Here is a 23,031-nt window from a genome sequence, read left to right as displayed (position 1 = left end):
TGCGGGTCGTTCTGGGGTGTTTTGCGTTTCTTTCCAGGGCTGGAACGCAGTGCTTGGCGTCATTTCGCCGCCGTGAGGGGGGGCGGGGAGGGGGGGGGCGTGCGGTTGTTTTCCCGCCTTTTTCGGCACCTGAGGGGAGGAAGCGGGAGGGGGAGGGTGGAGCGCGAGACTCGCCTCGCGAGCGCCGGGGGGCGGGGCGAACTCGGGGGCTCGGCCAATCGTGGCGCGGGGGTGGAGCGGTGGGCGGGGCGAACGCGCAGCTGGACCAATGGGAAGCGGGATGGGGCGGGGCTGGTGCGGCGGCGGGGGTGGGCGGTGCCGGCTGGCGCAGTCGCGGGCGGAGCGCGGCCGGTGACGGTTCGTGTGTGGGCCGGGTCGTTGGCCGGGCCTTGGAGGAGTTTCTGCGGCCCTGCTGAGGGTGGGACGCGGGGGACGGCCTTTGGGGTGTTCTCGTCGCGGTTTTAGCCCGGCCGGTGCTTGTTTTCCCCTCAGAGCTGCCGTGAGAAATGTCCCAGCGGAAGCGCAGCAAAGGGCTCGGCTGTTCTCAGGTGAGGGGCTGCTCCCCCCCCCGCCCCCGTTCTCCCTTCATTTACTCTGCCCTTCCCCCGTGGCCCCTCTCATTCTCCCCTCCTCGGTTTTGGTTCCTTTCCCAGCATCAATTTCTCCCGCTTCCCCTATCCTTTCCACTTAGATGACCGATGGGGAGGAAGATTTCAGCCCAAGCCAGGTGGAGCGCTACTCCCAGGACCAGGTGAACCAGAAGGTGGGTTGCGGTGATCCCCTCTCTTCCCGCTCCTGGACTTCTGTGTCTGCATTTTTCTGTTATCAGTCCTCTCTTGGCCTTCCCTGCTCGTTCCCCCACAGGTGAGTGAGCTGGTTCAGTTCCTGCTTGTGAAGGATCAGAAGAAGATGCCTATCAAGAAGGCAGGTATGTTTAGGGGAGCCCCCTTCCACGGCGTTTGGACCCCTAAAGCCTTACTGGCCGTGGGGAGCTCAGAGCTCCAGGCTCCCTCAGTGATTCCCTGCCTGTGTCCTGTAGACATGCTGAAGAGTGTATTCGGGAAATACCGGTCATGCAAGGAATACAAGGATTTATACTCAGAAATCGTCAACAAGGCGGGCAGGACCCTGCAGGAGGTGGGGGAAGCACAGCAGGGGAAGGGGAGGGTTTTGGGGGGAGACCCTCCCCGTGGATTAACCCTTGTCCTCCCGCAGGTGTTCGGGCTGCAGCTGGTAGAGATCGACACCAAATGCCCCACCTACATCCTCATCAATAACCTGCCCCGTGCTGAGGGCAAGTACCCATGCAGGTGAGGGGCTGCTGCTGGGGGACCCCTGGGTGATTTGGGGGCGGGGGGAACCCCGTCAGCGTGTCCCCCCCTCGCCCACACGGGTGACACACCAGCATCTGCCACAGGGACAAGGAGAAAGAGAAGATGGGGCTCCTCTTAATCATCCTCAGCTTCATCTTCATGAAGGGCAACTCAGTCAAAGACAGTGAGTCCTCCCCCAGACCCCTTCCATACCCCATTTTCCCTTTGCAACCCGCCACTGACACCCCCTTTTTCTAGGTGCTTTGTGGGAATTCCTGAACCTGCTCCGTGTGTACCCAGGGTAGGATATGGGGGGCCATGGAATGGGGGGGACGGGGCTGGTCATTGCCAGCCCTCACCAACCCCCATCCTCAGGAAGCAACACAGGGTGTTCGGGGACGTCCGGAAGCTGGTGACGGATGAGTTCGTGCACCAGAAGTGAGTTGGGGGGACCCAGGGGGGGAGTTTGGGGTGGGGTCCCCCATCCCTCCCGGTGTGCCCAGAGCAGCCTCGGCGCCAGCCTTGGCCAGGCTGTTTATACCACACCGCAGAGCAAAGCCCGCAGCCCCCACGCCCCGTGGCTCAAGAGGTCCCTCACGGGGCCAGGGAGCGCTGGACACCCCCCTGGGGACCCCAAAACCTGCTGGGAGAGGAGGGGTCACCACCCACCTTTCTGCAGGTACCTGGAGATGATCTCCATCCCCCTGACGGACCCCCGCGAATTCAAGTTCCAGTGGGGGCCACGGGCGGAGAAGGAGACCTCCAAGAAGGATGTGCTGAACTTTGTGGCAAAGGTGAGGCCGTTTTGGGGTCATCTCTGGGTTTTGGGGGATTCCAGGGCTCGATTTGACGCCCCCCCTCCCCCCTCTTCCCCCTTTTTCTCCAACCCAGATACAGGGAAAGGACCCCACGTTCTGGGCAAGCCAGTACAGCGAGGCCCAAGCCAGCCCCTGACTCCCCAAAATAAAGGCACCCCGTTGGTGTGCAGCCCCCCGATCTCCAGGCTCAGGTGCTTGGTTGTACAGGGTTTAATTTGGGGGGAGCCCCCCCTGTCCCTAAGGGACCCCTCAGAAGTGCTCGGGGACAGTGTTGAGGGCATCGGCTGCGGTGCGGTTGATGTCGACGTTCTGCAGAGAGAAGATGTGGGGTTTTGGGGGAATCTCCCCAAAATCTAACTCCCCCTCCCCCCCCCGCCAATTTCCAGGGGGGTTAATGAGATCTGCACCTTCATTTGGGGGTGGGGATCCTCACCTGGGGTCGTTCCCGGTGGGTGTTCACTGCCTCGATGTTGAGGAAGATGGACTCGACCTCACACCCTGGTGCCAGGGGAAGAAGGGACCTGGCTGCAGCTGGGGGGGGGCTTTGGGGGGGATTGTCCCCATTTGGGGGAGGGACACTGGGGGTATGGGTTTCTTTTGGGGGAAGTTGTGTTCATTTTCGGCTGGGACACCAATGGAACGGTGACATTTTGCAGGGGAGGGGTTGTCCCTGCTTTGGGGTGGAACACGGGGGGAGCAGTCCCCTTTTTGGGGGATTTGTCCCCATTTTCAGGTGGGATACTGGGGATATGGTCCCCTCTTGGGGGGATTGTCCCCGTTTTTATGCTGGGGCACCGTGAGATATTGTTCCCATTTTGGGGAGGGTCTGGGAGGGTCGTCCCCCCCCTCTTTGTGGGGGGTATTGTTCCCATTTTGGGGGGATATTGTTCCCATTTTGGGGAGGGTCCCCCCCTTTTTGTGAGGGTATATTGTTCCCATTTTGGGAGGTATTGTTCCCATTTTGGGGACCCTCCCCCCCTCTTTGTGGGGAGATATTGTTCCCATTTTAGGGGGTATTGTTGCCATTTTGGGGGGATATTGTTCCCATTCTGGGGAGGGTCCCCCTCTCTCTGGGGGGAATATTGTTCCCATTTTGGGAGGTATTGTTCCCATTTTGGGAAGGGTGCCCCCCTCTTTGTGGGGGAATATTGTTCCCATTTTGGGGGGTATTCCCATTTTAGGGGATATTGTTCCCATTTTGGGGAGGGGGACCCCCCTCCTTGTGGGGAGATATTGTTCCCATTTTGGGGAGAGTCCTCCCCTATTTGGGGGGGGATATTGTTCCCCCCTCTTTGGGGGGGAATATTATTCCCATTTTAGGGGATATTGTTCCCATTCTGGGGAGGGTCCCCCCCTCTTTGTGGGGGAATATTGTTCCCATTTTGGGGAGGGTCCCCCTCTCATTGTGGGGGAATGTTGTTCCCATTTTAGGGAATATTGTGCCCATTTTGGGGAGGGTCCCCCCCTCTTTGTGGGGGAATGTTGTTCCCATTTTGTGAGGTATTGTTCCCATTTTGGGGACCCTCCCCCCCTCTCTGGGGGGGGGGGATATTGTTCCCATTTTGGGGGGTATTGTTCCCATTTTGGGAAGGGTCCCCCCCCTCTTTGTTGGACACCACCCCACTCACCGTAGGCCACGGGGGTCAGCTTTAGCACCGTGTGCAGGGGGCACTTGAGGTAGGGCAGCTCATCTGGGGAGGGGGTTAAGAGAGTGAGGGGGCACAGCAGGTCTGGGGTGTCCCCGGTTGTCCCCAGTTGTCCCCAGTTGTCCCCAGTGCCTCACCCGCGCTCTTGTCCAGGAAATAGGCCAGCAGGCAGCGCATGACGGCCTGGTGGCAGATGACCAGCACGTTCTCCTGCCGCTCCAGCTCCATGATGACGGGCTCCAGCCGGTGCACCAGGTCCTCGTAGGACTGGGGAGGGGAGTTAGGGGGTGTCCCCGAGCCCCTGCCCCCCCAGCTGCCCCACAGGAGGTTTTGGGGTACCTCGCCCTTGGGGTAGCGGTAGCGGTACTTGTCCTGGTCCCGCAGCGCGAACTCCTTGGGGTAGTGCTCCTGGATCTCCTCGTAGCTCATCTCCTCACAGATCCCCTGCGGGACAGGGGCGTTGGGGGCATGCGGGGGCGTTTGGGGGGTCCCCCCCTCCCCGAGAAGGGGGTGTGGCTCACGGCGTCGATCTCGTTTAGGGCCTTCCACTGCTCGTAGGGCACGCCCAGCGCCTCGGCCGTCTCGATGGTGCGCTTCATGTGGCTGGTCCACACCTTCAGCTCCCGGATGTTCTGGCTGCGGATGAACTGGGCCAGCGCCTGGGCGTACTGGGAAGGGTGGGGCTGCTATGGGTGTGGCCACTGGGTGTGGTTTTCCCTGGCCCGGCGCCTCTGGGCACAGCCCTCAGCCCATGGTAGGGGATGGGGAGCATCGGGGTGTGGCTCTCCCCTTGGGGGTGGTCTCCTGGGAGCCCCACCCCTTTGTGGGTGTGGCTTTCTGCCTGAGCCCCGCCTCCTGCACACGGTGTGCCCGGTGGGCGTGGCCTGCTTATCTGGCCCCACCCCTTATCACCACACCACATGCGGTCTGGGTGGGGTGTGGCCAGATGACGCCGTGCCCCTTTGGGGGTGTGGCCTGGACAATTGGCTCCACCCCCATGGGCACCTGGGGTGACTCTGCTGGGTGTGGCCTCCTTTAGCCCCACCCCACACCCCGCCTGTTCCCCCCCAGCCCCACCTGGTGCCCGCGGGGGGACAGTCCCGAGTCCCCCCAGGTGTGTCCCGGCAGGTTGGGCTGGCTCTGAGCCCCCCAGCCCCACCTGGTGCCCACGGGAGGACAGCCCCGAGTCCCCCCAGGTGTGTCCCGGTAGGTTGGGCTGGCTCTGAGCCCCCCAACCCCACCTGGTGCCCACGGGGGGACAGCCCCGAGTCCCCCCAGGTGTGTCCGGGCAGATTGAGCTGGCTCTGAGCCCCCCAACCCCACCTGGTGCCCACGGGGGGACAGCCCCGAGTGCCGGCAGGTTGAGCTGGCTCTGAGCCCCCCCAACCCCACCTGGTGCCCGCGGGGGGACAGCCCCGAGTCCCGGCAGGTTGAGCTGGCTCTGAGCCCCCCCAACCCCACCTGGTACCCACGGGGGGACAGCCCCGAGTCCCCCCAGGTGTGTCCCGGTAGGTTGGGCTGGCTCTGAGCCCCCCAACCCCACCTGGTACCCACGGGGGGACAGCCCCGAGTCGCCCCAGGTGTGTCCGGGCAGATTGAGCTGGCTCTGAGCCCCCCCAACCCCACCTGGTGCCCACGGGGGGACAGCCCCGAGTCCCGGCAGGTTGAGCTGGCTCTGACCTCCCCAACCCCACCTGGTGCCCACGGGGGGACAGCCCCGAGTCCCGGCAGGTTGAGCTGGCTCTGAGCCCCCCCCAACCCCACCTGGTGCCCACGGGGGGACAGCCCCGAGTCGCCCCCGATGCGTCCCCGCAGGTTGAGCTGGCTCTCGCCGTGGCGGCTCAGGTAGATGGCGCGGGGCGTGACGTGGATGTTCATCAGGTAGTAGACGGTGCGGCTCTGCACGTGGCCCTGCACCCGGTTCGCCAGGTACCGCATGCCCACGTCGAAGATCTTGATGTAGGACAGCCCGCTGGGGGGGCGGGGGAACCCCGGTCAGGGCAGGGGGGGGGGGGTCCCCAACTCTGGCGAGGCGGGGGGAGGGAGGGGTGTGGGGTGGGGGTCACCTGTCCAGCTCGTCGTCCAGGGGCTCGTAGGTGGCCTTGTAGCACTCGATGCGCTTCAGGAAGTCGGCCACCGCCTCCTCCTGCGCGCGGCCCTTGTAGTCGGGGCTGCTCAGCTTCACTTGCTGGGGAGTTGGGGGGGGGCACGGCTTTTTGGGGGGTACACGCAGCTTTCCACAGCCCCCCCCCCCAGGTGCAGTTGTCACCTGCAGGTCCCTGTTGTCACCCCCCTAGTCCCCGGGGTCTCACCTTGATGTTCTCCTCGATGATGGTGGGGTCGTTGCAGATGGACTCGATGAACAGAACCTGGGAGGAGGGGGAAAGGGGGGGCACCGGTGGCTCCCCCGTGTTGTGACACCCCCAAAACGGTGCCACCACCCCCTCGCCAATGCTGTGACACCCCAAATCATTGCCACCACCCCCTCCCCATGCTGTGACACCCCAAATCATTGCCACCACCCCTTCCCCATGCTGTGACACCCCAGATCAGTGCCACCACCCCCTCCCCATGCTGTGACACCCCAAATCAGTGCCACCACACCCCAAATCGGTGCCACCACCCCCTCCCCAATGCTGTGACACCCCCACATCGGTGCCACCACCCCCTCCCCATGCTGTGACACCCCAAATCAGCGCCACCACCACTTCCCCATGCTGTGACACCCCAAAACTGTGCCACCATCCCTCCCCATGCTGTGACACCCCAAATCAGTGCCACCCCCCCTCCCCAATGCTGTGACACCCCAAATCAGTGCCACCATCCCTCCCCATGCTGTGACACCCCAAATCAGTGCCACCATCCCTCCCCATGCTGTGACACCCCAAATCAGTGCCACCCCCCCTCCCCAATGCTGTGACACCCCAAATCAGTGCCACCATCCCTCCCCATGCTGTGACATCCCAAATCAGTGCCACCCCCCCTCCCCAATGCTGTGACACCCCAAATCAGTGCCACCATCCCTCCCCATGCTGTGACACCCCAAATCAGTGCCACCACCCCCTCCCCAATGCTGTGACACCCCAAATCAGTGCCACCACCCCCTCCCCGTGCTGTGACACCCCAAATCAGCGCCACCACCCCCTCCCCGTGCTGTGACACCCCAAATCAGTGCCACCACCCCTTCCCCATGCTGTGACACCCCAAATCAGTGCCACCATCCCCTCCCCGTGCTGTGACACCCCAAATCAGTGCCACCACCCCCTCCCCAATGCTGTGACACCCCAAATCAGTGCCACCACCCCTTCCCCATGCTGTGACACCCCAAATCAGTGCCACCATCCCCTCCCCATGCTGTGACACCCCAAATCAGTGCCACCATCCCTCCCCATGCTGTGACACCCCAAATCAGTGCCACCACCCCCTCCCCATGCTGTGACACCCCAAATCAGTGCCACCACCCCCTCCCCAATGCTGTGACACCCCAAATCAGTGCCACCACCCCCTCCCCATGCTGTGACACCCCAAATCAGTGCCACCATCCCTCCCCATGCTGTGACACCCCAAATCAGTGCCACCACCCCCTCCCCATGCTGTGACACCCCAAATCAGTGCCACCACCCCCTCCCCATGCTGTGACACCCCAAATCAGTGCCACCACCCCCTCCCCAATGCTGTGACACCCCAAATCAGTGCCACCATCCCCTCCCCATGCTGTGACACCCCAAATCGGTGCCACCACCCCCTCCCCATGCTGTGACACCCCAAATCAGCGCCACCACCCCTTCCCCATGCTGTGACACCCCAAATCAGTGCCACCCCCCCAGTGCTGTGACACCCCCCCAGTGCTGTGACACCCCAAACCAGTGTCCCTTTCCATGCCGTGACACCCCACAACACAGTGCCACTGCCCCCACCATGTGCTGTAGCCCCCCCAAACCAGTGCCACACCCCCACGCTGCGACACCTCCAAATTGTGTCACTGCCCACCCCCCCCCATATTGTGGACCCCCCAATAACAGTGCCAACACCCCCCAAAGTCATTGTCACTGCCCCCACCATGCTGTGAGCACCCCAAAACAGCGTCACCCCCCCCAAATCACTGCAACCGACCCCCCAAATGCCATAGCCCCCCCAGGCAGTGCCACACCCCCTTCTTGTGGGTGCCCCCAAATCGATGCCACCCCCCCCCCACGTTGTAACACCCCCAAATCAGCGTCACCACCCCACCCATGCTGTGGGCGCCCCTAAACCAGTGTCACTCCCCCCCATACCGAGGACACCCCCAAATCAGTGTCACCCCCCCATTCTTTAGACACCCCTAAAACAGTGCAACCCCCCCCCAATGTGCCCTAGACCCCCCCCAAAGCAGCACTTCCACCCCCTCAAGCCTAAAAAACCCCCCCAAAATACCTCATGACCCCCCCCACGCCCCCCCCCCCCCCAAATTGTACCTTGTACCCGTTTTCCTTGGCGAACTGCAGGATCACATCCCGGCGTTCCCGCGTCGTGTTGGTGGCATCGAACACCTGGCGGGGGAGAAATTGGAACACCCCCCCACCCCAAATAATTGGGGGGAAGTCGTTTGCCCATGGGGGGGGGTTAATTTGGGGCTGGGGGAGGGGTCTCTTACCGCCACCTGCCCCTCCTCAGAGCTCAGGTAGGTGCGGACGTCCTTCAGGGCGGCCAGCGCGCAGTGCCTGGGAATTTGGGGAATTTGGGGGTTGGGGGGGGGGGGCAGCTCTGTCAGCTCTGCCCTCCCCAAATACACCCCAAAACCGCTTTTCCCCCCAACCCCCCCCCCACTCTAACCTGCGGATCTCCATCCCCTCGGGGTTATCGTGACGGAAGAACTCGTAGCTCTTGTAGCTGGGCACGGCTTCCCGCCGGTACTCACCCACGTTGAACACTGCAGAGGGACCGGGGCCGGGTTTGGGGGGATCCCCAAAGCTTTCAGTCGCCCCTCCCCACCCCAAAATCACTCACCCCGTGTCGGGGTGCCGATCCAGTTGAGGTAGCGGGTGAGTTTTCGGGAGATGTAGGTCTTGCCGCGGGCGGGCAACCCCACCAGGATCACCATGGTGGGGCAGTTGGTGAACTGGGGCACGGAGGCTGGCGGGGGGGGCATTTGAGGGGGGGTCACAGCTCTGTTCTCCCCCCCCCCCCAAGCCCTCCCCGATTGCCTTTGCACACCCAAATCCCTCCTGCACCCCAAGTTGGGGTACAACAGCCTGGCCTTAGGGGGAAGGTCCCCCCCCACCGTAGCCCTGTGGGTGTTTTGGGGGGGATTTTCCCTCTTCAGGGCACGTGTGTGTTACCCAGCCCCCCCCAAATTCCGTCCCCCTACTCACATCCCCGTCTCGCTCGAGGGGTGCAAAGGGGCACCCACGTTTTTTTCCGGGGCGGGGGGGTCCTTGTCAGGCGCTCCGATGCCGCCGCCATGTCCCTGCCTTTGCCCCCGCCCGCAGTGAGTGTCCCCGCGGTCACTCTCGGTGTGCCACCCCCTCCGAATTCGCTCCCTGCCCCTTGTACCTGGGATTTTGGGTGATTTCTCCTCCATTTTTGGGGCGGTGGGGGGCCCGGCGGGTGCTGGCGGTGCCCCCCGGGAAGGTCGGAGGTAACGTTATACCCTGGCTGCTGGCCGGGCTGGGAGGGACGAGGGGATGAGGGGGGGCCAGCGGGGCCCCCCATGGGTGCTTGACCCCGTCACCTTGGGGGCTCAGCCGTGTCCCCCTGGGGGTCCTGGTGCGGTTGCCCGTGGGGGTCTCAATCCCGTTCTCTTGGAGTCGTGGCCCCACCCCTCCGGGCGATCGTGTCCCCCTTGGGGGTGCTGGAACTGTCCCCCCGGAGGTCCCAATCCCACCCCCCTGGGGACGGGATCTTGTCCCCTCAGGGGTCCCCATCCTGCTTTTTTGGGGTCCTGGTCCCCCTCCACGTGAATGTCTCAATCCTGTCCCTTTGGGGGTCCCCGTTTTCGCCTCTTGGGGTCGTCAGTCCCGCGGATGAGGAGGAAAAGGGGACCGGGACCCCCCAAGGGGGGCACATGGGACCCCTCCGGACACCGCTGACCCCCGCCGGTCTGGGGGACCCTCAATGCCTCGGACACTCCCCGCGCCGAGGAAGCTCCCTGGCCCCCCTCCCTCGAGCTGGGGACCCCCCCTTGTCCCGATCCCCTCCCCCCGGGATTCCCCACTCGTGTCCCCCGCCCCTCCCGGTCCCGCCCCCGGCCGCCTCTCGGTTCATCCCACGGTGTCCCCCCAGGTTCTCCCCCGGTCCCACCCCGAACCCTCCTTCAGCCCAACCCCCGGTCCCTCCCCCGGTGTCCCCCCGGTCCCTCCCCCGGTGTTCCCCCGGTCCTCCCCCGTCCCTCCCTCGGTCCCTCCTTTGTCCCTCCCCCGGTGTCCTCCCAGGTCCTCCCCGCCCCCCCCCCACGGTCTTTCTCCGGTTCCTCCCCCGTCCCTCCCCGGTCCCTCCCCGTTCCTCCCCGTTCCTCCCCGCCCCTCCCCGTCCCTCCCCGGTCCCTCCCCGTTCCTCCCCGTTCCTCCCCGCCCCTCCCCGTCCCTCCCCGGTCCCTCCCCGTTCCTCCCCGTTCCTCCCCGCCCCTCCCCGTCCCTCCCCGGTCCCTCCCCGTCCCTCCCCGTTCCTCCCCGTTCCTCCCCGTTCCTCCCCGCCCCTCCCCGTCCCTCCCCGGTCCCTCCCCGTTCCTCCCCGTTCCTCCCCGCCCCTCCCCGTCCCTCCCCGGTCCCTCCCCGTTCCTCCCCGTTCCTCCCCGCCCCTCCCCGTCCTTCCCCGGTCCCTCCCCGTTCCTCCCCGGTCCCTCCCCGTCCCTCCCCGTCCCTCCCCGGTGCCGCCCCCCGCGGGCATTGGCCGGACGGCGGCGATGGCGGCGATTCGCAGCGTGAAGGTACCGGGACCCCCCCGGACCCCGCGGACCCCCGGGGTGTGTGCGGGGGTCCCCCCTCCCCGCTGACCCCCCTCTCTCCCCCTCCCCCAGGGCCTGGTGGCGCTGGTGACCGGCGGCGGCTCCGGGCTGGGCCGGGCCACGGTGGAGCGGCTGGTGCAGCACGGGGCGCGGGTGGTGCTGCTGGACCTGCCCACGTCCGCCGGGGGCCAGCTGGCCCAGGAGCTGGGCGAGCACTGCGCCTTCGCCCCCGCCGACGTGAGCACCGAGGGGGCTGCGGGGGCTTCTCCACCGTGCCCGGTGACCACACCGGTGCCGTCCCACCTCAACACGGGGCCACCTTGACCCCACTGGTGACATTACCCCTGAGTGTGGGGCCACCATGACCCCACTGGTGACCCTTGACCCCTCAGGTGACATCACACCTTGATGAGGGGCCACCTTGACCCCACAGGTGGCCTTGGCCAAGGAGGTGGGGACCACCTTGACCCCTCTGGTGACACCCTCCCCCCTCGACTTGGGGCCACCTTGACCCCTGTAGGTGACCTTGACTGAGGAGTTGGGGTCACCTTGACCTGGCTGGTGACATCCCACCTTGACATCCCCCCTCAACACAGGCCCCTTGCCCCAGCTGACCTCAGCTGAGGAGGTTTGGGGCTGCCTTGACCTGTTCACTCCCCCTCAGTGTGGGACCACCGCGACCCCATGAGTCACGTCCACTGTGACCCCACTGGTGATGTCCCACACTGGCCCCAATGCTGCCACCCCCCCTTAACCCCACCAGTGATGTCCCGACATGAGCCCAGTGGTGACCCCGCCTCGATGGCCCCCAGGTGACCTCTCCCAAGGAGGTGGGGGCGGCGCTGGCCGTGGCCCAGAAGCACTTTGGGCGCCTGGACCTGGCCGTGAACTGCGCCGGCATCGGCATCGCCGTCAAAACCTACAACAGCAAGAAGGACAAAGTGCACGACCTGGAGGATTTCCAGAGGGTCATCAACGTGAGTGGGGGGCTTGGGGGTCCCTGGACGGTGGAATGGAGGGGGTCATTGGGCAGTGGGGTGAATGAGGGGGGTCTGTGGTCAGTGGGGTGAATGAGGGTGAGTCTCTGGTCAGTGGGGGGGTCTGGTCAGTGGGGTGAATGGGGGGGGGTCTGTGGTCAGTGGGGGGGTCTGTGGTCAGTGGGGTGAATGGGGGGGGTCTGTGGTCAGTGGGATGAATGAGGGTGAGTCTGTGGTCAGTGGGGTGAATGGGGGGGTCTGTGGTCAGTGGGGGGGGGTCTGTGGTCAGTGGGGTGAATGAGGGTGGGTCTCTGGTCAGTGGGAGGTCTGCGGTCAGTGGGGTGAATGGGGGGGTCTGTGGTCAGTGGGGGGGGTCTGTGGTCAGTGGGGTGAATGAGGGAGGTCTGTGGTCAGTGGGGGGGTCTGTGGTCAGTGGGGTGAATGAGGGTGGGTCTCTGGTCAGTGGGGGGTCTGTGGTCAGTGGGGTGAATGGGGGGGTCTGTGGTCAGTGGGGTGAATGAGGGTGAGTCTCTGGTCAGTGGGGGGGGTCTGTGGTCAGTGGGGTGAATGGGGGGGTCTGTGGTCAGTGGGGTGAATGAGGGTGAGTCTCTGGTCAGTGGGGGGGGTCTGTGGTCAGTGGGGTGAATGAGGGTGAGTCTGGTCAGTGGGGGGATCTGGTCAGTGGGGTGAATGGGGGGGGTCTGTGGTCAGTGGGGGGGTCTGTGGTCAGTGGGGGGGGTCTGTGGTCAGTGGGGTGAATGAGGGTGTCTCTGGTCAATGGGGGGGTCTGTGGTCAGTGGGGTGAATGAGGGAGGTCTGTGGTCAGTGGGGGGGGTCTGTGGTCAGTGGGGTGAATGAGGGTGTCTCTGGTCAATGGGGGAGTCTGTGGTCAGTGGGGTGAATGGGGGGGGTCTGTGGTCAGTGGGGTGAGTGGGGGGGGGGGTCTGTGGTCAGTGGGGTGAATGGGGGGGGTCTGTGGTCAGTGGGGTGAATGGGGAGGTGACCTGGTCATTGGGATGGCTGTGGATGTGAGGGCTTTGTGGGTCGCGGGTGATCCCAGCACAGCACAGGGCGTTGTGGGGGTATCAGCAGGGTTTGGTGGTGCCCACAAGACCCCCCCCCAAATCCATCTCACTCCCCCAGGTGAACCTGGTGGGGACCTTCAACGTGATCCGCCTCAGCGCGCAGCTGATGAGCCAGAACAAGCCCGACGCCGACGGCCACCGCGGGCTCCTGGTCAACACCGCCAGCGTGGCCGCCTTTGAGGGACAGGTGAGGGACCCCCGGGGACCCTGAGAGCCACTGGGGGGGGGTCAGGGGACCCTGCAGTGGCCACATGTCCTCCCCACAGGTGGGCCAAGCAGCCTACTCGGCCTCCAAGGGCGGCATCGTGGGCATGACCCTGCCCATCGCCCGGGACCTGGCACCGCTGGGCATCCGCGTGGTCACCATCGCCCCAGGTAGGGCCACGGGGGGCACCTGGCTGGGGGGATGAGGAGGGGGAGTGCCCCGGTTCACCCCCTGTTTTTGGGGTTCCCCAGGGCTGTTCTCCACCCCGCTCCTGGCCGGTTTGCCCGAGAAGGTCCGGAACTTTCTGGGACAGCAAGTGCCGTTCCCGTCCCGGCTGGGGGACCCTGCTGAGTACGCCCACCTCGTGCAGGCCCTGGCCGAGAACCCCATGATCAACGGGGAGGTGGTGAGGCTGGACGGGGCCCTGCGCATGCAGCCCTGAGTCTGGGGGATCCCTCCCCCCCACTCCCCAACCAAATTTTGGGGCGGGGAGCGGTCACGCTGAGGGACAGAGAGCAGGGAAGGATGCTGTGGCTGGATGCTCTCCGGAGACACTCCAGGATGGGGACGCTGCGGGGACGAGGACTGGGGGCACCATATGAGCGGGGACACTCTCTTCTGAGTGGACATAACCCCCCCCGAGTGGACAGAACCCCCACCCCGAGTGGGGACAACACATGACTGGTGGGGACACCCTGGGATTTTGGGGACAAACCCCAGGAATGTGGCCATGAGGCCACTCAGAAGTTGGGAAACCCCGCGATGGGGGCCCTGCTCAGGTGTGGGGGGCCCATGCCGAGCCACCCCCCCGAGCGTGGGGACCTCCCTGAGCCCCCTCCCTCGGAGCCCCTCCCCCCCAGCCCCTCCCCCATCGCAATAAAGCGTGCTCTCCCACGTGGCCTCTGAGCTCTGCTCTGCCCCGCCTCCCCTCTCTTCCCATTGGCTCCTGCCGCTGTCAATCCTCAGCGCCGCCAGACGTGATTGGGCAGCGAGGGGGGCGGGAGCGGGCAGAGACACCCCCCCCGCCCGGCGCGTGCGGAACTCGCCTCTGATTGGCTGAGGGCAAAGGGGAGGGTGGGGGCGGGGCTCTGTGCATCGTTCCGCTCACTGATTGGCTGAGGTGCCTGTCAGTAGGACGCGAGGGGGCGGGGCGAGTAGGTGGGCGGGCTCAGCGCTGATTGGCCGGAGGGGAACTTCCGCCGGAAGCGGCTCGTGAGGGGACCGGGACCGGAGCCGGGACCGGGAGCTGGGACAGGATCGGGAAACGCGAGCGGGACCGGGCGGCCGCAGCCATGAACATCCGGAACGCGCGGGTGGGCGGCCTGGGCGAGCAGGGGGGCTCAGCCGGGGCTCGGCGAGGGGGAGCCGGGGACCGGGCATGGATTTGAGGGGGACACCGGGCCCTGGGAGCGGGAACCGGGGTCTCATGAGGGGTCTGAGGTAGGGCTCGGGCTCCGGCGGATGCTTTACGGGGCCTCAAGCAGGGGGAAGCGGGGCCTTCCAGGGGTCTGAGCGGGATACCGGGCTGTGGGAAGGGGGTACCGGGGCCCCGTCGGGTGTCTGAGGAGGCCACCGGGCCCTTGACGGGGCTCGGAGGGGCAGTACCGGCTCTCGTTACTCTTGGGGGGCTCTGAGGTGGGTCCTGTGCCCTGGAGGGGGGCTCTGAGGCCCGCCCCGGTGCTGGGGGAGCACCGCGGCCCGTTCCGGGCTGACCCCTCCGCGCCCCGGTTCCGCCCTGGCCCCCGGCAGCCCGAGGACCTGATGAACATGCAGCACTGCAACCTGCTCTGCCTGCCCGAGAACTACCAGATGAAATATTACTTCTACCACGGCCTCTCGTGGCCCCAGGTGTGGCCCTGGATCCGCCCCTGCATCACCTGGGCCCCCTCCCCCCCCACCCCGGGACCCCTCCTGCATCTGACCCCCCCCTCCCCCCGCCCCTGGGGCCCCCTGAAACGCGGGGACCCCTCCTGGGGACACCCGGGGACCCTGAATTTCCACCCGGGATCCCCTCTGGATCCCCCGGGTCATCGCCTGCCACGGGCCCCCGGTGTCCCCTCACGGGAGCACTTGGAATCCCCCTCCCCAGAGGCGCTGTGACCCCCCCCCCCCGCTCCCCCGGAGCTACCCCCGCCTCAAACACCTGGATCTTCCCCTGGGACCCCAAAATTCCTCCCCTCGAGACCCCCCCGGGACCCCCCAGATCTTTTCTCCCCCACCCAGAGACCCTTGGAATTCCCCCCCTCGGGACCCCCCGGATCCCCTCCCGCAGGGACACCTGGAATTGCCCCCCAGGGACCCCTGGCCCCCCCCTCACCCCCTTTCCCCCCCCCTCAGCTCTCCTACATCGCCGAGGACGAGAACGGGAAGATCGTGGGATACGTCCTGGCCAAGATGTGAGTGTGGGGTGGGGGGGCCCTTCCCCCCCTTCTCCTGGGATTTGGGGGGGTCGCGGGGGGCGTTGCCGGTGGGATTTGGGGCTCCCACCCCCCCCTCACCCCCCCATCCTGTGCTGGTGCAGGGAGGAAGATCCCGATGACGTCCCCCACGGACACATCACGTCCCTGGTAGGGCAGTGGGGCTTTTGGGGGGCTTTTGGGGGGGCTTTAGGGTGCTCTTGGAATGGGTCAGAGGGCTTGGGGAGGCTCCTTGGGGGTCTTTGGGGTCACCTGAGGGTTTGGGAGGGTCTCCTGAGGGCTTTAGGGGGCTCTTGGAGGGAGCCCGAGCCCTTGGGGGTTCCTTGAGGGTCTTTGGGGGGACTCTTGGGCAGGCTCTGAGCACTTCAAGGTCGCTTGAGGGGTTTTGAGGTGCCCTTAGAGGGTCTTCGGTGGCTCTTTAAGGGCTTTGGGGGGCTCATGGAGGGGTTCTGAAGCGTTGGGGGCTTTTTGGGAAGCAGTGGGGGGTGATCTGGGGGTACCCCGGGGGTGTGGGGTAATTTTTGGGGTGCCTCTGGTTTTTTTGGGGTGTCTTGGGTGGGTTTGAGGTGCCCAAAGGGTTTTTGGGGTGCTGCAGGTGGTGAAACACTTCCAGCGGCACCTGGGTTGGTTTGGGGGTGCCCTGGGGTTTTTGGCAGTGCCCCAGCCCGTTTTGGGGCCCCTCGGGGAGTTTTGGGGTGCCCCAGCTGGTTTCTGAGATCCCACAGGGATTTTGGGGTCCCCCCCCCGTGCTGAAAAATTCCCACCGGCTCCTGGGTGCATTCAGGGATGCCCTGGGGGTTTTGGGGTGCCCCCGACTATTTCTGGGATCCCCTGGGGAGTTTTGGGGTCCCCCAGGGGTTTTTGGGGTGTCCCAGCCCATTTTGGGGCCCCCCCAGGCCGTGAAACGCTCGCACCGGCGCCTGGGGCTGGCGCAGAAGCTGATGGACCAGGCGTCGCGGGCCATGATCGAGAACTTCAACGCCAAATACGTGTCCCTGCACGTCCGCAAGAGGTGAGACCCCTCCCCTAAACCCCGCCCCGGGCGGACCCCAAACCCCCAGGAACCCCCCCCCAAAATAACCAACCCCCCACCCCGTTTGTCCTTGGCAGCAACCGGGCAGCTCTGCACCTCTACTCCAACACCCTCAACTTCCAGTGAGTCTGGGGGGTACAGGGGGGCTGCGGGAGCTGCAGGAGGAAATGTGGGGGCTCAGGGTTGGGGGGGTTTGGGGGCTTAGAGCAGCTTTGGGAGCGTTTATCACCACACAAGGGGACAAAAGCAGGCGCAGGCTGTGCCCTCCCCACCCAAACACCCCCCAGGCCACGCGTGAGCCCCCCCCAAATCGCCCCCCAGGATCAGCGAGGTGGAGCCCAAGTACTACGCCGACGGGGAGGACGCCTACGCCATGAAACGGGACCTCACCCAAATGGCTGATGAGGTAGAGCCCCCCTCCCCGGGACCCCCAAACCCTCCTGGGGGGGCTTCCTCCCCTCCCTGCCCGAGGGCCCCTCCAAGGCTCTTCGCCCTGGTCAGCGCCCGCCCCTTCTCCTCCCCCCGCCCAGCTGCGGAAGCAGGTGGAGCAGAAGGAGCGGGGCCGCCCCCCGGCCCCCGCCGAGCCCCCCCGCGGTGGGGACGGGGTCTGCGGCTCGGGGGGGCCCCCCTCGCACCCCCCCACGGGGCCCCACCACCAGGAGGATGGGGGGGGTGACAGCAAAGACGTCAGCGAGGTCAGCGAGACCACCGAGAGCACCGACGTCAAGGACAGCTCCGAGGCCTCCGACTCAGCCTCATAGGGACCCCCGCGAGTCCCGTCACCCCCCCCCCCCAAATCCCCGTGACCCCCACGGGGCTCCCCAGACCACTGGGAGCCCCCCCTTGGTGCTTGTGGGGGGCAGTAAAGCCCCTCCGTCTCCAGCCCGTGCTGTGTCTCTGTGTGTGACCCGCTCTGGGGGTGCTCGGGGCTTTTTGGGGGGGTTGGGGGGGGGTCTCGCCCCCTCCCCAGTCGCGGGGTGCCGGGAGGGGCGGGGCTTCTATCGGCCACGCCCCCGGCCACGCCCCCGGTTGCCGCTGGGTGGTGCCGAGGGTGTCACGTGGGGGCGTGGCCTCCGCCGATCCCTCACCCGCTGATTGGTGGGGGCCACACCCCCCCTCCCGAGATGCGCCCGCTGATTGGCGGAGACGCGCAGCTGCGGCGCCGCCATGCGGGAGGGCGGGGAGGAGCAGGCGCCGCTGCTGAGCCGGGCGGAGGCGCTGGGCCTGGGCCGGGACCGGAGCGGGGCTGGGGCAGCGGGACCGGGAACGGGCTGGCGCCACGCCTGCCATGTGCTGCTGCACGCGCCGCTGCCCGCCGGGGCACCGCCGCCGGGACATGCCGTGCTGGTGCGTACGGGGGCGGCGGAGCGGAACGGAGCGGAGCGGAGCGGAGCAGGCCCGGGGGGAGGTTTCCCCGCCGCTGAACCTTCCGCGGCCCCGCAGATGCAGCTGCGGTTCGACGGGCGGTTCGGGTTCCCGGGGGGGCTGGCGGAGCCCGGGGAGCCGCTTGAGGCGGCGCTGGAGCGGGAGCTGCGGGAGGAGCTGGGCCCGGCGGCGGCCGCGCTGCGGCTCCGGCCGCGGCACCACCGCGGGGCGCGCGCGTGGCCGCGGGGCGGGGCCGGAAGTGACGGAGGGCTCGTGACGCACCTGTACGTGCGGCGGCTGCGATTGGACGAGCTGGAGGCGCTCGAGAGGGGCGGGGCCAGAGCGCCCGAGCACGGGCTGGAGGTGGGGGGGGCACCGGGACCGGGGGGAAATGGGGGGGAGGTACCGGGAACGGGGGGATGGGGGGGCACCGGGACCGGGGGAAATGGGGGAGGAGGCACCGGGAACGGGGGGATGGGGGGGGGGGGGCACCGGGACCGGGGGAAATGGGGGAAGGCACTGGGAACGGTCTGGAAATGGGGGGGCACCGGGAACGGGGGTAAATGGGGGGGGAGGCACCGGGGATGGAGGGGGGGCACCGGGAGATGGGGGGGGGCACCGGGAACAGGGGGAAATGGGGACACCGGGACGGTCGGAAATGGAGACACCGGGACCGTGGGGAAATGGGGGGGGAGGCACCGGGAACGGGGGGATGGGGGAGCACCGGGAACGGTCTGGAAATGGGGGGGGCACCGGGACCGGGGGGATGGAGACACCGGGAACGGGGGTAAATGGTAGGGGGTTGTCTCACCGGGACCGGGGGGATGGAGACACCGGGAACGGGGGAAATGGCGGGGGGGAGGCACCGGGAACGGGGGGATGGAGACACCGGGACCGGGGGAAAATGGGGGGAGGGGCACCGGGACCGGGGGGAAATGGGGGAGCACCGGGAACGGTCTGGAAATGGGGGGGGCACCGGGACCGGGGGGATGGAGACACCGGGAACGGTCTGGAAATGGGGGGGAGGCACCGAGAGCGGGGGGATGGAGACACCGGGACCGGGGAGATGGGGGCACCGGGACCGGGGGGCAGTGCTGGGGGTGCCCCTCTGGGACCGGTGGGGTTGGTTGAGGGCGAGCCTTGCACCGCGGGGTCTGGGAGACACCGGGATCAAACTGAGGGGGGGTCGTGGAGCACCGAAACGGGAGTGGGGTCACGGGTATTGGGGGAACCGGTACTGGGGGGAGGGGATGACCGGCACCGCAGGAGGGAGGGGGGGGGGTCTAAGGCGGAGTCTTGCACTGGGAGGGGCTTTGGGGGCACCGGGGGCGGGTTTGGGGGTGTCTGAGGAGGGGGCCGGTTCCGCCGGGGTGCCGGTGCCCGACGGGGAGGGCGGTACCGGTACCTGGGGGGTGTAAGGGGGAGACAGTACTCGGGGGGGGAGGGGCTCGATCTGGGTGCCTCCCCCTCTTTGTGGGGCTGAGGGGGCACTCGCGGGGGTCCCCGACACTTTGGGGGTCTCCCTCCGTCCCCCCCAGGTGCAGGGGCTGGTGCGGGTCCCCCTCGGGGTGGGGCTCCCGGCGTTCCTGCAGAACCGATTCGCCGGCGATGCTCGGGAGCAGCTCCTGGGGGCCCTCCCGGCCCTCGGTGTCCAGCCCCCCCCCATAGCCCAGGACCCCACGGGGGCCCCCCCAGAGCCAGGGGAGCCCCTCACCCCAACACCAGCGGCAGGTGAGGAGGGGGATGAGCCAGTGGAGTAAAATCACCCTGAAATCTGCCCTCCCCCCCTCCCCGAGCCCATCCCCGGGGGGTTTGGGGTTCAAGGGAGGTCTCTGTGAAACTGTTAAAACTTTATTATAATATATTTTTAGATATAAAAAGAAAATTTTACAAGTTTTTAACCCAAAATGTACAAAAATGGTCAGGAAACGGTTGTGTTTCTCCCCTGGTGTGTGGTTGGGGGGAGGGGATTTAGGGGGACCCCCAATCCCCCAGGTGATGGAGCTGGGGAGATTGGGGGTCCCCGGAGGGGAATCATGAAAGGTTTGGGGGAAAGGGGGGGTGAAAGGCCTTCAAACACCCTGAGCTGTGTTGGGGGCCCCCAGCCCCTCGTTACCCGCAATGCCGGGGGGGGGGGGAGGAGATGTGCAGCACCCCCAAATCCCCCCCTCCAATTAGATTCTGCCCCTGTTGGGGTCTTTCTGTCCCACGGGGGGGTTGGGGGGCTCCTCAGTCGGGACCTCTTCCACGCCACTGCCTGGAGGGGGGGGCATGGGGGGCACAAAATCAGCCCCTACTCCCAAGAGGACTCTGGGGGGGGGGGGTCCCAGCCCCCAATTTCCTCAGGTGAGGAGTTTTGGAGTCCCCCCCAGGGTGGGGGGAGGGGTGTCACTCACCATCCCCATCATCTGGGATCTCCTGCACGTCCTCGTCATCATCCAGGATCACCACGCAGTCCTCGCCACTCTCACTGGGGACGGGGTTAAAGAGGGGTTAAAGCTTTGGGGTTCCCTCCCTGGTCCCCCCCCCCCCCACCCAGACCCCTGGGGTGCAGCTCACCTATCGGGGGGTCCCTCGGCGCCCTCCCCCAGCAGGTAAAACTGCAGCGGGTTGGGCCAAAGCTCCTCCTTGATGATCTGGGGGGGAGAGATGGGAGGGTCAGGGGGGTTACTGGGAGCACTGGGAGGGGTTACTGGGAGCACTGGGAGGGGTTACTGGGAGCACTGGGCTCACCTCGGCCACACGGTCCCCCGCAGGGAAACTGTGGTCCCCAAACCACGCGAAGAAGCTGCGGGGGGCCGGGGGGCCCTTGTGGGGGCGGGACCGGGGGTCCTGCCCCTGCCACCACCGGATCGGGGTCGAGTGGGACACCAGGTGACCTGGGAGGAGGAACAACACACGAGGGGGTCACTCCGGACCCCCCCCAAACACCTCCTTGGGCTGCAGGAAGAGGGGGTGCCCCCCCTACCCCCACCAGCACCCACCGGAGGGGCCGCGCACGAACTCCTTGGCCACGACGTCGTTCTGGAAATAGGGGTTGACGCTGAAGAAGAAGCGGATGCGGCACCCGGGGCGGCTCTGGCCGAACTCCTCCACCTGCGGGCCCAGCTGTGTTACCTCGGGGGGGGCCCACACAGCCCCAAACCCACCCACCCCCCCTCCCCAGACCCCCTCCAGGCACCTGCAAACTCGTCATGTAGCTCAGCGCGTCCTCGTCGCGGTCGCTGATCATGGCCGAGAGCTGCGGGTGGTTCAGGAACTGGGGATGGGGGTCAAGGAAAGACGGATCTGGGTGTTCCCGTGTTGCCCCCCCCCCGCCCCGGCTGCAGCCCCCCCCAAGGATACGGCGGTGACCCAGAAGCCGGGGATGTGCTGGATCAGGCGGTTGCGGCGCTGCAGGTGGGGCCGGCGGCGGAGGCAGAACCGGGTGCGGAGGCGGCGGAAGGCCCGAGCCGCCTCCTCCTCCACGGCCTCCAGCTCCAGCTGCACGGCCTCCAGCGCCGCCAGGTAGCGCGCCGGGCCTTCGTCCCGCTCCTCCTCCTCTTCCTCGTCCTCGTCCTCGCCCAGGGAGATCACCGCGCTCTCCTCGGCCACGTGCTCCTTGGGGACTGGGACCCCCGCGGGCTCTGGGACCCCCACGAGGTCTGGGAGCCCGGGGCCGCCCCGGCTCTGCCCCACACAGGCCGTGGGGGTGGGCTCCAGGCTGTCCTCGGGCTCCGTGGCGGACTCCACGCCCCCCTTCTGCTCTCTGTCCTGCTGCACGTGGCCAGTGAGGGTGGTCTCCAGGCTGCCCGTGTCCTCCCTGGTGGTCTCCAGGCCCCCATTCCCACTTCTCTCCCACTCCGAGCACTGGGTACTGGCAGTCTCTGCGCTCCCCTTGGGCCTCACCGGCGTCTTTGCCTTGCGCCTGCTGGTGCTTTTGAGGTCCCCAGCAGGGCAAGCATCAGTCTCCACGCTCCCCAGCACCTTGGTGGTGATCTCCAGGCCCCCTTTGCTCCTTCTCCCTTGCTCCAAGCAGCGAGTGACGGCGGTCTCCAGGCTCCCCTTGCGCCCGTTGGTGGTCCCGAGGCTCTCTGTGACCTCCCTGCTGGTCTCCAGACCACCCGTGGCCTCTCTGGTGGTCTCCAGGCTTCGCTTGGGTTCCATGGGAGTCTCCACGACACCCTTGTTCTGCTCCAAGGAGTGAGTGGCAGCAATCTCCAGGTCCCCCATGGCCTCACTGGTGGTCTCCAGGCCCTCTGTGACCTCTCTGGTGGTCTCTGAACCCCCTTTTTCCTGCTCCAAGCAGTCGCTACTGGGGGTCTTCAGGCTCCCTTTGCACCTGCTGATGGTCTGTAGGCTCCCCTTGAGCCTGTTGGTGGTCTCCAGCCTCTCTACTGTCTCTCCGGTGGTCTCCAGGCTCACCTTGAGCCCACTGGTGGTCACCAGGCCCTCTGTGACCTCTCTGGTGGTCTCCAGGCCCCCTTTTTCTTGCTCCAAGCAGTGGGTGATGGTGGTCTCCAGGCCGCCCTTGGCCTCCTCGGTGGTTTCCGGGTTGCCCATGGCCTGTCCGGTGGTCTTCGGCCCCCCCGTGCCCTCCCCGGGGGTCTCCAGCCCCTCCTTGGGGGTATCGAGCCCGTCCCCGGCCAAAGCCGCGATCTCCGGGCGGCCGCCAGGGGGCGCGCGCGCGTCCCCGCCGCCGCCCCGCGCATGCCCGGACCCGTCGCCCCGCGCGCGCGCGCTGCGGCCCTCACCACGACCTCCGGCGGGGGTGGGGGAACGGGCCGTCTCTCCGCGGGTAACGGCGGCGGCAGGGCCCGTCCCGGTGGGCTCGTCCAAGCGGCGGAGCTTGGCCGGGGACGGCCGGTCCGCCCCGGCCCCGGCCCCGCTCATGGCGGCGGCTCCGGCGCCCGCCAGGGCCGAAGCAGCGGCCGAAAAAGCGCGCGCGCTGCCGCCGCCGCCGCCGGAGCCCCGCCCACCCGCTCGTCACTCGCGCGCTGCCCATTGGCCCGTTGCCGTGGCGACGCCCGTCACGCGGGGCGGGCGGGAAAGGGGCAGCCAATGGGCGCGCGCTGCTTTGGCGGGCTCGGGGAGCCCGGTGGGTGGGGCGGGAGAGCCGCGCGCATGCGCAGCGTGAGGAGCGCACGTGCGGGCGGCGCGAGAGCCCCGCCGTGAGGGGAGAGGCCACGCCCCACTCCCGTCATGAGGGGCTGGGGGACCGCGGGGGGAGCGGGACCCCCAGGAGGGCATGGCATCCCCCCCACACTGTCA

General features: G+C 66.9%; 5 protein-coding genes across 7 annotated transcripts; 3 read left to right on the top strand and 2 right to left on the bottom strand.

Annotated features, from left to right (window-relative positions):
• The first annotated feature begins 323 nt into the window (after positions 1–323).
• Positions 324–13,872, top strand: HSD17B10 (hydroxysteroid 17-beta dehydrogenase 10). 3 transcript variants are annotated; one of them, XM_068998066.1, is made up of 15 exons: positions 324–357; positions 493–548; positions 692–763; positions 865–928; positions 1,040–1,137; positions 1,216–1,310; positions 1,418–1,497; positions 1,572–1,614; positions 1,689–1,751; positions 1,993–2,107; positions 10,772–10,936; positions 11,512–11,676; positions 12,820–12,948; positions 13,028–13,136; positions 13,218–13,872. In XM_068998066.1, the coding sequence occupies exons 2-15, from the start codon at positions 507–509 to the stop codon at positions 13,406–13,408; spliced, it is 1,431 nt and encodes a 476-aa protein (XP_068854167.1). In that variant the 5' UTR covers positions 324–357; positions 493–506; the 3' UTR covers positions 13,409–13,872. The 3 variants fall into 3 exon arrangements, with proteins under 3 accessions (XP_068854167.1, XP_068854169.1, XP_068854168.1); XM_068998068.1 differs by lacking the exons at positions 324–357; positions 10,772–10,936; positions 11,512–11,676; ... (1 more) ...; positions 13,028–13,136; positions 13,218–13,872 and adding an exon at positions 2,205–2,309 and having other exon boundaries at positions 364–548; XM_068998067.1 differs by lacking the exons at positions 324–357; positions 493–548; positions 692–763; ... (5 more) ...; positions 1,689–1,751; positions 1,993–2,107 and adding an exon at positions 10,601–10,681.
• Positions 2,334–9,234, bottom strand: PFKFB1 (6-phosphofructo-2-kinase/fructose-2,6-biphosphatase 1). The gene is made up of 14 exons (XM_068998069.1): positions 9,129–9,234; positions 8,764–8,889; positions 8,590–8,686; positions 8,411–8,477; positions 8,232–8,306; positions 6,090–6,146; positions 5,844–5,965; positions 5,542–5,749; positions 4,299–4,445; positions 4,117–4,221; positions 3,915–4,044; positions 3,760–3,822; positions 2,565–2,629; positions 2,334–2,440 (listed from the first exon to the last, which is right to left on the bottom strand). The coding sequence occupies exons 1-14, from the start codon at positions 9,217–9,219 to the stop codon at positions 2,381–2,383; spliced, it is 1,413 nt and encodes a 470-aa protein (XP_068854170.1). The 5' UTR covers positions 9,220–9,234; the 3' UTR covers positions 2,334–2,380.
• A 282-nt stretch (positions 13,873–14,154) lies between the features above and the next one.
• Positions 14,155–17,301, top strand: NAA10 (N-alpha-acetyltransferase 10, NatA catalytic subunit). Its single transcript, XM_068998178.1, has 8 exons — positions 14,155–14,279; positions 14,716–14,814; positions 15,304–15,362; positions 15,488–15,533; positions 16,280–16,395; positions 16,494–16,538; positions 16,738–16,822; positions 16,947–17,301. Exons 1-8 carry the CDS (start codon positions 14,259–14,261, stop codon positions 17,175–17,177), a joined length of 702 nt encoding a protein of 233 aa, XP_068854279.1. The 5' UTR covers positions 14,155–14,258; the 3' UTR covers positions 17,178–17,301.
• A 282-nt stretch (positions 17,302–17,583) lies between these two features.
• On the top strand, positions 17,584–19,623 carry LOC138100270 (U8 snoRNA-decapping enzyme-like). The gene is made up of 3 exons (XM_068998070.1): positions 17,584–17,763; positions 17,860–18,144; positions 19,320–19,623. Exons 1-3 carry the CDS (start codon positions 17,584–17,586, stop codon positions 19,539–19,541), a joined length of 687 nt encoding a protein of 228 aa, XP_068854171.1. The 3' UTR covers positions 19,542–19,623.
• TSPYL2 (TSPY like 2) lies at positions 19,620–22,728 on the bottom strand. Its single transcript, XM_068998064.1, has 7 exons — positions 21,127–22,728; positions 20,963–21,040; positions 20,766–20,877; positions 20,515–20,660; positions 20,341–20,417; positions 20,178–20,251; positions 19,620–20,038 (listed from the first exon to the last, which is right to left on the bottom strand). The coding sequence occupies exons 1-7, from the start codon at positions 22,651–22,653 to the stop codon at positions 19,956–19,958; spliced, it is 2,097 nt and encodes a 698-aa protein (XP_068854165.1). The 5' UTR covers positions 22,654–22,728; the 3' UTR covers positions 19,620–19,955.
• Between the last annotated feature and the right edge of the window lie 303 nt (positions 22,729–23,031).

Source organism: Aphelocoma coerulescens, chromosome 31 (genome assembly GCF_041296385.1).
Source record: "Aphelocoma coerulescens isolate FSJ_1873_10779 chromosome 31, UR_Acoe_1.0, whole genome shotgun sequence".
Classification (NCBI taxonomy): Eukaryota; Metazoa; Chordata; class Aves; order Passeriformes; family Corvidae; genus Aphelocoma; species Aphelocoma coerulescens.
Note: the sequence above shows the minus strand (reverse complement) of the source record. Positions and strands in the feature narration are given on the sequence as shown.